At 36.8% G+C, this 11,974-nt stretch overlaps 2 protein-coding genes across 2 annotated transcripts; one reads left to right on the top strand and one right to left on the bottom strand.

Annotated features, from left to right (window-relative positions):
* Positions 1-688: 688 nt before the first annotated feature.
* N6AMT1 (N-6 adenine-specific DNA methyltransferase 1 (putative)) lies at positions 689-4,499 on the top strand (the record flags this gene model as incomplete). The annotated part of the gene is made up of 5 exons (XM_009588127.1): positions 689-825; positions 1,458-1,548; positions 2,469-2,552; positions 3,268-3,409; positions 4,355-4,499. Coding segments are annotated over 5 exons (561 nt in total), but the record flags the coding sequence as incomplete, so codon positions are not given.
* Positions 4,500-8,573: 4,074 nt separating this feature from the next.
* Positions 8,574-11,795, bottom strand: LOC104072327 (E3 ubiquitin-protein ligase listerin-like). The gene is made up of 4 exons (XM_009588126.1): positions 11,579-11,795; positions 10,883-11,077; positions 10,029-10,196; positions 8,574-9,248 (listed from the first exon to the last, which is right to left on the bottom strand). Exons 1-4 carry the CDS (start codon positions 11,720-11,722, stop codon positions 9,186-9,188), a joined length of 570 nt encoding a protein of 189 aa, XP_009586421.1. The 5' UTR covers positions 11,723-11,795; the 3' UTR covers positions 8,574-9,185.
* Positions 11,796-11,974: the final 179 nt, after the last annotated feature.

Raw genomic sequence — 11,974 nt, 5'->3', positions numbered from 1 at the left:
GGGCGGCTTCGGCCCCCGCTTGTTGCCATAGGGTGGCCGGCGGGAGGGTGATTGGGCGAGCAGCTGTGCAGAGGGCTGACACTCACTTTGTTGGCAGCAGCACGCGTTTGAATGTGGTAAAACCTCCTTGTCTCCGCCCTGAAGAGGCTGCAGGAGTTGCGTAGCTGCTTGGGTCACTGCCCAGTGTCAGTGGCTGTCATCTCCACAGCGGTCAACATAACTATAAACGCTATAGAAACCTCCCAAGGAGTTAATCTCAGGCGTGATTATTTTGAAATTGTCTGCCATCTGCCACTGCTGTTTGCCCAGAGCTTGCTGAAACTCTCCTGAGGTACTCTGCGTTTGAATCCTGCTTTTGTTGTGTGGCTTCCACGGTGATCTTCTGTAACTTCTATTGGAGTTCAGCCTCACTGCAATGAATGTGTAATAAATGCTATAGAAATGTAGCCTGCACTGTTGAGATTGTATAATTAATGGAAACGTTAATATTAGGCACGAGGGAAAAGTACATGTTTCCCAAAGTGGCTTGTGATAACCAGGAATTACCTGTATGGGCACAAGTAGACCTGGCAGCCATTATGAAACAGATGACCTAATGTGGGCTTTGAGGGCCATGTGATCCTTGGGAGAAGGGCACTTCAGCAGCAGGTTTCATAATTAGTCTTGACTAATTCTGCATCTGTTGCAGGTGTTACATGTTACAAATAAAAGTCATCCAGAGTTTTCTCTCTTTAGAGTTGAGATCTGCCTTGAAATAGGATCTGGATCTGGTGTGGTTTCGACATTTCTAGCCTCTTCCGTTATTGGATCCAGTGCACTATACATGTAAGTATAATAGCACTTACTTAAACTGTTGCATGCAGTAATAAAGAATACTTAGCCCTCACATATATACTTTTAATTTTCACATTTTAAAAACTATTCTTTTCACAAAGAAATATTAGCTTGATTCTACAGATATGGAAATCAAAGCAAAGAGAGCCTAAACTATTTACTTCAGGTTCTGTAATAATTAAGTAGTTATGCAACTAAATTCCCTTTTCCCACTTCTTAGACAAATTGCTAAGCTTACACTTGCTGGGTTGAATCCTAAATTTTAGCCACTGACTAGTCTTACTGAGGCCTGATGACATAACATTAGTTACCTGTGTGTTGGCATTAACTGAATTTTATTAAAGACTTGGTATGCATATATATTTATGCAGAGCTAGCATGGAAAAGGAAATCCTATACTTCAGCTTTCGACAGTCGTTAAAACTTCCAGTGTAGTGTTGAGTGATTTAGCTGCTGATACATTGTGTGTGTTTTACTGGCTATTTTTTGCTATTTACTTGCAAAGTAAAGGATGCTGGAAAGGATATTTTCATTGAGAGTACATAAATTAGCATGTGGTTCACAGGTTTAAACTTCCAGATACAGTAGCCAGTAAGTTGCACTTCGTAATATTTTGCTTTTAGATGTACAGATATCAACCCGATGGCCGCTTACTGTACACTGGAGACAGCTCTGCTTAACAATGTTCACCTTCAGCCAGTCATTACTGATTTGGTAAGATAGATGTTTCAATAATATCTTCTTTATAGGCTTTGTAATTTTTTAATACTTATTAGAGATACTGAAAAGTAACCGTAAAGTCTAGAACAAACATACTTTTAATAAGCATGGATGAAAAAAAGAAGATAACAAAATGCCAAAGTGTTTCTGAAAGAAGGGAGAAACAAACTACTCAAGTTCTAAAATTCAAATTTAAGCTTTAAAAATTAATTGAATTAATTTAAAAAATAAATTATGTAGATGTAGTTTGCAAAATGCTGCACAAGGAACTCTGCAGTGACCTGACATTATCATAGCTCTTCCTCTAATGCTACGCAATTCTTGGTTCTCAACTCTTTCCGATTTAATTAGGAACTGTGTATGTTGTTACTTTTTGTTTCTTACAAAATTTGATATGGAGAAAAGCTTAAGTTTCTCATCTCTTTAGCAAGAAATTTGTTTAAAATACCCTGAATATATACGTTTATAAAAGATGATGAAGATAAGCAACAATAGACGTGATCTAAAATGGATGAACAACTGCTTATACTTGAGAACTGAACTGCAATTGTCACAGATTGGTCATTTTGGGTAACAAATGTTAACCGATGATAAATTCAAAATTCTTTTATATCTAACTTAAATTCTGAACTGAGCAAGAATAAAGTACTACCTTTGTGTCTGCATATGTGTCTCTTGCTCTTCTACATCCCATACATAACATAGTCTTAAGACTATTGAAATTGTTCTGCTATGCACAGGTACTTCTTGATGCTTCTCTTCGACATAGAAAGTAAAGTTTAGTGTTCCTGAGTCAGGCTGAAATGCTTGGAATATCCAGCACTATGTAACTGTACTTTTACAAAATGTTCGCATTCTTTATGTTTCCAAAAAAAAAAAACCACCAACAAAAGAATTATCAACTTCATCTATAGGTCAAAGGACTGTCTCCGCGATTAAATGGGAAGGTTGATCTACTGCTATTTAATCCACCGTACGTGGTAACACCTTCTGAAGAGGTAGGAAAATTTTGAAATACGCAATTAAAATGGTATTTCTACTGTCAGAGGAGAGATGGCAAATCAAATAAGCTCTGGTATGAAAACTGCAGGGTTTTTTTGAAATAGTAAAGGATTTTGTAGGACTAGCACTGTTGTAACAGCACTTGTAACAGCACTGTTTTAGGGAAAATTATTTACTAGAGCTGCTTATAAAGACTACATCGGAATAAGGATTGCTAGCTGCTGCTTCTCAGTACCTAGTTTCTCCATCAAGTATAAACCATGTAGGACTTCTCTTAGGCATGCTAAGGTATTCTTACAGAAGACTTTCAATGGAAAATGCATTTGTTCCCTGCAAAATAAATATCCTCTGCTTCCGCAGACTCCGACTCTCAGAATTGGACCCAGGAACACTTAAAAGGTGTACTGGCCACCTTCCATTTGGCAAACAAGCTCATAAAACGTTACAAGAAAATACATACAAAGCATGTGACAAAATGTAGCTCTTTTAATTCAGTTTAAGAATAGAACTTGAAACAAAAGTAGTACGTTCATCGTGTAGGAAGTAGTTTTGAAGTAATTTTGCTGCATAAACTAATCTGCTGAATCAAAGTTGTCAGATTTCTAATGGCAGACACCTAAAGGTAGAGATTATGGTGATGTTTCTCTTATAAGTACCACTCACACTTCTATCATTCTGTATTAAGACAATCTTTGCTTTCATTCTTTGTAGGTGGAAAGCCACGGAATAGAGGCATCCTGGGCTGGTGGCAAAAGGGGCAGAGAAGTAATGGACAGAGTTTTTCCATTAGTACCAGACCTACTTTCACCAGGAGGATTATTCTACTTGGTCACAATTAAAGAAAATAATCCAGGTGAACACTTTCCTTGGACCCTTAAATGTGCCAAACCAGGTTTAACACTGTATTAATCAAAATGTTGATCACAACAATGTTCTGTAGGTTATCAGATGTCAGTAAACAAGAAAAAGTAGTACGTAACATCAATTGAATCTAACATGTGGTGATAGCAACTAATTGAAGATTGACAGTGTGTGTTGAAATTCATATAGGTGTTCTAGGTCATTTTTTAGAAATGCTACAGCTAGAGCTTATCTGTGTGCTTCATAGAAACCACGGCATCTCTGTGGACTCTTGTACTTCTCATCTGTCAAGTTTGTGTGGGTGTCTAATCTACAGAGGGACTTTTACATAACCTGATGCCTCTTGGAATCCTTTTTCCTAATTCATGCCTTGTGCATCCAGCGTATGGTGAGCTACACCAAAAATGTAAGCAAATTTACCAAAACTAAGAACTCTCTAGGCTAGTTTGGAAAATGGTAATATGTAGGTCCTGAGCTCAGCAGCTCTGCAACACTACAGTTCCAAGCCTGAAACGTGACTGTAAATCTTCTGAATTAAGTAACAAAGCCAGGCCAACCCTTTTTCATGAACAAGAATGGCATTGTAAACTTAAAAGGCAAAAAGCCTTTAGTTGGAAACGTGAGGTCTTTCATTTTGATGTGTAGAGAAAAGAGTCAGACTTGCTCCCTCCAATCTAATGCTTAATGGCTATATGTTACCAAGTAGTTTCAAGAAGAAAGATTATTTTTTCACACCTGATTGATTAGGCAGCTTTTGGGAGAAGGTGCCACAAATCTCAGTTTCTCCTACAAATTAGCCTCATAACTGAATTGAAAGAGTAAGAGGACAGAGTTTGTAATCTTTGCTTTACAGCTTATGTTTGGTAGATACTTTGGCACTGCCTCTTATAGCTGATTCCTTATAAACTCAGCTGTAACACTGCACTTTCAATTACAGATGAAATTCTGGAAACAATGAAGAAATGTGGCTTAGAAGGCACACGCGTACTTTCCAGGCAAGCAGGACAAGAGATGCTTACTATCCTCAAATTTAGGAAGTCTTGATAACTGCTTTTAACCTTCTAGATACGAGGCATGCAGAAAGTTGAACACAGAGTACTGAAGTTGTCAAATCAATTTTTAAGCCAAGATTTTCACCTTCTTAAGGTGTATCCTCACTTCCTGATTACTGCAGTGAAACTGATCAAGACTCTATATTTATTTTTATTTTGGATGTTAACCAGCTATTATCTGTTGTCAGAGGTACAGTTGTCCTCTGGCTATCTGCGGGACAGTTGTGGGGGAACTGTGAAATACCCTATCTTGTTGCACTAAAGACTTTGTCCTCTATACATAGGTATTTGTATATTTGTCATTGTGGCCTACTAAAATATATCAAGTACTTGATATAATTCTTCCTGTTTTAATAGCTAGTCTATACCTATGCTGGGTTTAAATGAGTATTTGGAATCAGCAGTATCTAAGTATCTATCTATCTAAGTATCTACTATCTACAGTATCTAAGGCACAATTACTGATTTTTTTTCTATAGTAAGGAAACAGTGTACTTCTGAACAAAAAGATGCAGTAAGTGTATTTCTGGGACAAAGGCAAGCTATTACTCTCCTGAAGTCTTCTGGGCAAAATATCGTGGTGATTGTGCTCCCTTTTATGCCATTTTACAAGGAGGGTACTACTATGGAGATGTAGATTAGATGAAGAGTTCTCATCCATGAGAAGGTATTTAGGGGAGAAAAAAGCATATGCTATTAAAAAGGCTAGGTAGCTGAAAATAATGAGAAAATATGTAGAGAAGTGGAACAAAGGTCCTCTCTCAAAATCCGTTATCCAAAACAGGAAGCTATTTCCTGACTACGAGACCCTGAAGAAGAGCTTTCCTCTGCAGCTTCCTCCCGCTAGACCCTGATGAAGAGCTTTCCTCTGCAGCTTCCTCCCGCTCCCAGTGCCCACAGAAGGTTCTAATACTGCATTGTCCCAGCGGCATGATGAGAGGTGTGCTGTGCAGTGGGCACAGCCCTATGAGTAAGATGTTTTGCTCACATGCAGCACAAAGGTAGAGACCGTTCAGGTATGCAGCACCACTAGCCATGTCTGGGAGAATGCTTTCCAAGAAACTGACCTTTAAGGGTTTGTGTCAACAGAAACGTTAAGTGATGTTATGATAAACCGTTAGCTAGCTCTTTTATGGGGGACTAAGGTCCAAGGGCTTTTTTTGCAGGATGCTGAGGCACTGAAAAGACATTTCCATTTAAGACTTCAGAACTAAGCTTGTGACTCTGTACTTACCCAGCTTGTACAAACATCACAAGTTCTTCCATGTTTTGATCTAACCACCCAAAAAAACTTCTCTAGGAGATTGAAAAAAGGAGTTTTTGGACAGGCAGAATAACACATAAGAAGGGTAGGTACTGTTTGCAGAAACATGTTACTGCAAACCTAGCTAGACCATTTGAGGTATTTACCACAATGGAATGTGAGAAGCTGCTTTTGACTGATACAGGTCAAAAGTCAACTTACAGTGGTCAGCATAAAAGTTGTTCCTTATACCATCCTGAAGAAAACACACAAAGGATTGGATAGGAGGAAGCATACAGTGGTGGTTGTTCTACATCCTAAGAGTCACCATTCTCCAGCTTAGAAGACTACTGAAGAGCAACATTGCAATTCAATTCAACAATTCAAATACAGCTAATACATCCCCTTCAGTAACTTTTCTGTCAATTTGTTTTTATATAGATAAAAATGAATAAGATGACAAACAAGCAGTAGGAGGGTTTAGAAGGAAGACTCAGTTATGTTAAGGATGTTGCCCAACATTTATGCTATATACAAGAAATTCTAGTACTTGAAACTACTGAGTCTAAAAAAATGCATTCATTGACCAAAGTGGGGCTAGACTCAGGACTTTGTTGATTCTTACCTTCTGATTAACTTGTCTAAGGAATGTCAAAGTTGAGAAACTGAGAGGAAACTTTGTGGCCATCTATGAAATAACGTGTTTCCACAGTTTTCCATTGAAGAATTCAAGCAAAGTTTTGTTCTTGCAGCTTACCAACTAGTCAGTTCTGAGAAGTCATATTTCAATTTGACTGTCTCCTACTTCTAGAACCTTTTTGACTTGATGGCAAACCCTTTGCAAAGCCACACTTTTTTTTTTTCTGTTTTCCCGTACAAAACTGTAAGGGGAGGAGGTTTTATGCTTAGCGATTTTGCTTTTATGTAGAGTCATGGTTTTTGAGGTTATAATTACAGCCGTAGGGCTGTTTGAATGAACCAAAATGCTGTCATCCTTAGACTGCTCTATGGGTTTTATGTTGTTAATCACTTTTGCTCACAAAGTTAGGTTACTGAGCAAGAGTCACAACGTCAAAAGACAATCTTAAGCTACAGTCAAAACACGTAATAGAATCAAACTACAAGTTTAACAAAGGAAGTTTTAGTTAATATATTTAGTTTAATAACTAAAAAATTAGTTTTAAAAGAGGTAATCAAAGATAAAAAAGGGCAGTCATCTGGCACAGTAGATCACAATGCTCAACAGTGTCTGCAGTTTTAAATTATAAAGGACGGAATAACGAAAATCAGAACAGAAGATCAGAACAGAAAGTGTAACAAAACCAAACATGCTTTCAGCAAAAAACGATTGCATTTGGACTGTCCAACAACTGGATATTTGGACAAGAAAATATATGCGTCCACTTTAATAAATCATGAGTCAATGCTCCTGGCCACATTGTATTGCTGTCTGCCGCAACTTTAGTGGAACCACTTGTCAAAATGCAATCCAAGTAAGAACATAGGTGAGTTTTCTGCAAGAACTGATTCCTATTATGCTACCATCATCCTGGTGAAGACTGGGAACTAGTGACAGGCCAGGTAATTTTTTTTTTTTTTTTAATTTTGAAACTTGCTATGTCTACACAGAGGTCTGCACGTACACTTCGCATTTGCCGGGGCACACCTATTCCCTTCTCCTAGAAGACTAAAGGACGCAACACTGTTTCTGGAGAGTTTTGGGAGGCATATTGCTGCATTCAGTGCACATGAGAATAAGCAGCATGGTAGATACAGACTTTCTATGTAGCGTCAAACTTACAAAGAAGAAAGCAAAAATTCTGATCGCCCAGACCCCTAGGCATTGCTTTGTCAGCAAGTACCAGTGTCAAAAGACATACTGCTGCTTTGCAAGCACCTGCACTTCTTTGTTCTAACAGAACCAAGACAAAAGCTCCCCACAAGGCTGTTCCTAGTAGACAATTTGCAAGTTAGGGACTGCTAGAAGAGTTTAAGATGTCTCTTTTCAAGCAATACTTGGTTAATCACAACTAGCCTTCAAATCAGTTATTGAACTTGCAACTAAGTCATTTAGAATAACCAGTCTTGTCTGAAACAAAGCAATGCAACGGAGACAATCCTGTAGGTTTAGTATCAGTAATTATGAAAACAATACAGCTTGCTCCTTAATCTGTATTTTCAGTTAGACCTTTTCAATACCAGTTTTAAATCCTTTCCATTCTCTCTCAAAAATGTCAGGAAATTTCTCTTCTGGAAGCCCACTGTTACCTGTTAAAAATACAGACTTAAGCTATAAACAGCTAAAAATCATTTCTAGAGCTGTCACCTCAAAAGGGACCAACTTTGAGAAAACATACAGAATTTAAAAAAAACAGCTCTTGAGGTACAGCCAATTGAATATGCTACAAACTTGGCATCTGAAAATTTATACTATTAATTTCTGAAAGTTTATCACACAGAGGAAGAGACAGCAATCCATAGACTACAGAGATTGACAAAAGTAACTTATTCCTCCCCTTTTATTGACTTTTCAAAGAAATTCATCACAAATACCATCCAAGTTAGAATATATTAGTATGCTACTGCTGTTAAAAAAAAGCATGAAAAAAATGTATAGTTGAAGACAGCATTAAATTCTAATCTGTCATGTTCACTTAGAGTCCATATTATTGTAAGACAGTGGAACTACAGTGTACATTCAGTGACAGTTAATTTGCCAGCTAATGAAGACATTAACTGAAATAACGAAAACAAGAATTGATCAGTGTGTATGCCTCCTCTTTAAAAGCCAGTCGTCAATAGGTAGTGTTTTTCATTGTCATGCAGGAATGATTGTACTCTCTCTACTTACTTAGCTTCTGAGTTTTCATGTTTTTAGGGTGCTGGATGGCTGAGTTTTTTTGAGAAAATGAGACTGTTAAAGGTGAACATGTTAATTTAGAGCGTGCTATGTTTAAATTTTATGCTTTAACAAAAGGTTGTCACCCTAGTTCCATGCCTTAATGTCTAACAGCAATAACATTCTTTTTTCCCCATAAGAGGAACTATTACGAATGCACTATAATCAAAAATCAAGTCTTTATACTACCTATGTTACATTCTAAGAGGCATAATCTGGGTTAAGTACCTAACACCATGTTAGAATATATCTAAAATAAGAGGTTTTAATCAACTATGCTGTGGCTTAAGCACCACTTTTCAGACATAACTGCATTATTTCTGAATTTTTAACATATCTCAATACCTTAAAAATATACAAATTAAAATAAATTATTCTTATATATTTCTTTATATCAAAGAAGAATCTTCAAACTTACAAAAAACAGTCCAGAGGTAAATATGTGTCATATCCCACTAGTCAAGAATTTAAAGCAACTGACATTATTCCAGGTTAGCTTCTTTCAACATACAGTTTTCATTGCCTCCTCTTCATTTATTACTTAGCTCACAGAAAGAAGAAAGACCGTTTTGTTTCAGAAAAATGTCTCTCGACAGAGTGGACAGGTGGATTTGTTGCTGGATGTGAACCATTTGTACTGAAAGAGAAATACAACTGTTTAATATACGAATGCAAGCTGAGTATCAGGAACACTGGTTTATCACCAATAATAACCATTTTTTGCCAATAAATATAACTATCAAAACATTAACTATACTTTAAAAAAAACCAAGAAGAAACGGTAAAAAAAAACCCGTTCCACTTGTGTGTGTATGCATGTATATATATACACATACGTATATACACGTATTACACACGCGCACAATACTAAAGTTTTATTCTAAAAAACCGGACACAAAGGAATTCTTGTCCAGTCTCATTTTAGAATAAAAAGATAGCGTTTTTAAAGCAGCAATAATTCCTCTGTTGTAAGGCAATACAGATGCCAACCTGTTCCAGTATACTCTCTAACCATACAACCAATGCCTATGATGACATGGATATAGTTAAATGTTAATTATCCAGATCAGCATCATTTACTAAAGAGCATACCGCATAAATTTAAATTTAACCTTTTCTATTCCCATATCTGAGCCGATAACAACAAGATGCTGTTGCTACACGCTACGTAGATGTAATGACTTACGTCTTAGTGAACACAAAATGGATAGTTATTACCCGTGAAGTGTAGCAACCCCTCTCTCATTACATGCCCTTACAGCTTAGTAGAAAATCCATACAAATAATTTATGAGTTCAGTTAGTCCCAGGTACTCCAACGACATAATGGAGAATTGATGGTATTACCATAGAAGTTCCCGGTTCAAACTATAAATGGATATTTTGCCTATTTAAAAAAATTTAGTCTAGGTACTTACCAGGCAAGCCGAATGAAACTTCTTCTTGCATGTTCTGCAAGCTTTTTTGGGAAGAGAATAGTTGGAACCATGAATGACTGAAAAACAGATCATGCAATCTTCAACGCCCTCAAAACGTTTATCCACATTATTTTTCCACAAAGATAAGCCTTCCATAATACTTCCATTCTAACAAAGGGAAAAGAGCTGTTAATACTGTAGAATTCCTTCAGAATATATTACTGTTATTCATAAGCACATGAAGGAAAATTATAAGCCTGAAGGCTTTATAATTTGAAATTATATGCAATATATGCAGTGAATAATTTGTAAAGCCAGCACATGAAATACAGATGATAGTCTAATCTATAGAAATGCAAGCATTTATCACAATGAAAAGAATGCACTTAGGAGCACTTAAAAGGGGATTTTAAAATTTTCAATCACTGTTTTGTTTTGTTCTAACCACAGATGATGCAACTTCAGCAACCACCAATCTTTTAGAGAATTTAATGTACTGGGTTTTTTTTTTGGAGGGGGGTGGTTTGTTTGTTTGTTTGGGGAGGGGGAAAGGTTGGGGTTTTTTTTCCAAATTCTAGTTGAGATGGCATTGCCACATGGGACAAGCACTGGCCCATGTCTTAAGAGATCTAGATTTTCAACTTTGGCTATGGGTTTAACAGGACTTATTAGGCAGATAATTCTACCTCTCTGTTTCAGCATCTGGAGAAAAGCAGATGGTAAGAGTGACCAATTCTGTGAAGTCCTTTGAGATCTACTGATAAGATCCATTATACAGATCTAAATAATATTACATTACTAGGAATATTTTTCTATCTTAAGTTTTCAAAACTAGGGCCTTTCTCTAAACTCACCTGATGTGTAAGATACGTGCTTAACTGTAGCATCCAATTGCGCCATTGTTGTACAGCCACACCAACCCTCTTTCCACTCTCAACTGTTATGGATCCCAGTGGGTAATTTGATGGAAGCTGTATTATTAGTTCAATAAATATGTCATCAACTGAATAGGTAGCAATGACTTCCCGTGCCGCAGACCGAGCTTTTACCTATGAAAAAAATGCACATATTAAAAAACTCCACAGAGAGATATGCACCATCTCTAGTCTTTTTATATATATATATAAAAACCATAAATACTTTACTACACACATTAAATAATTTTCTTAGACGAGGAAAACACTTTTCTGAAAGAAAATAAAAATCCACTCATATCCTGGCAAACCAATGAGATTACCAGCCATTTTTCAATCTACTGATTGATAACATTTTTTAATAAACCAAAAAGAAGTATATTGATAGCAGTATCTTCCACTTACCTCCTCAACTTCTCCAACATCATAAAACCTATTTTTTTCCAAACATAATATTAATAAACATCAACTTAATATATCAATATCAAGCTAAATTATGTTTTCATCAGTTGTTTAGAACAACAAAAATGCAATCATATAAAACACTAGTACAGTCTGGTTCTGGGAAGTAACATTTCTTAAAATGTTTGCAAAAAACCAAAGTAAATCAAAAAAAGGACAAAAAGTCTTACTAACCGCCATGCCATTAAATAACTGTGTGCTAGTCTGAACAGAAGATATTTCCTGTGAAGAAAGCACGCTGCTGACATATTTGCTTGTAAACTTATCTACAACATTGAAGACACGTTTCTCACAGCTATTCCACCAAAGTCTGACCATGGCTGGCAAGTCTTTCAGTGTTATATGGTACACAGAGCAGGCCAAGTGCGGAATCTGGGATGAGAGGACTCCTGTCCCTGGGAGGGAAAGAAAGGATGTTGAAATACTCTTAACACATTAGTCACAAATGTTGATTCCTCCACACCACATACAAAAATTTTGATACCAGCATAACTGTAGTAACTGGAATTTCATGTACATGCTCCTTCTATATTTGCTACTTCTTGTGGTTTAACCCAGCAGGCAGCCAAA

This window comes from Fulmarus glacialis, unplaced genomic scaffold (assembly GCF_000690835.1).
Source record: "Fulmarus glacialis isolate BGI_N327 unplaced genomic scaffold, ASM69083v1 scaffold48841, whole genome shotgun sequence".
In the NCBI taxonomy this organism is placed as follows: domain Eukaryota; kingdom Metazoa; phylum Chordata; class Aves; order Procellariiformes; family Procellariidae; genus Fulmarus; species Fulmarus glacialis.
The sequence above is the reverse complement of the archived record's forward strand: the minus strand, read 5'-3'. Positions and strand labels throughout refer to the sequence as shown.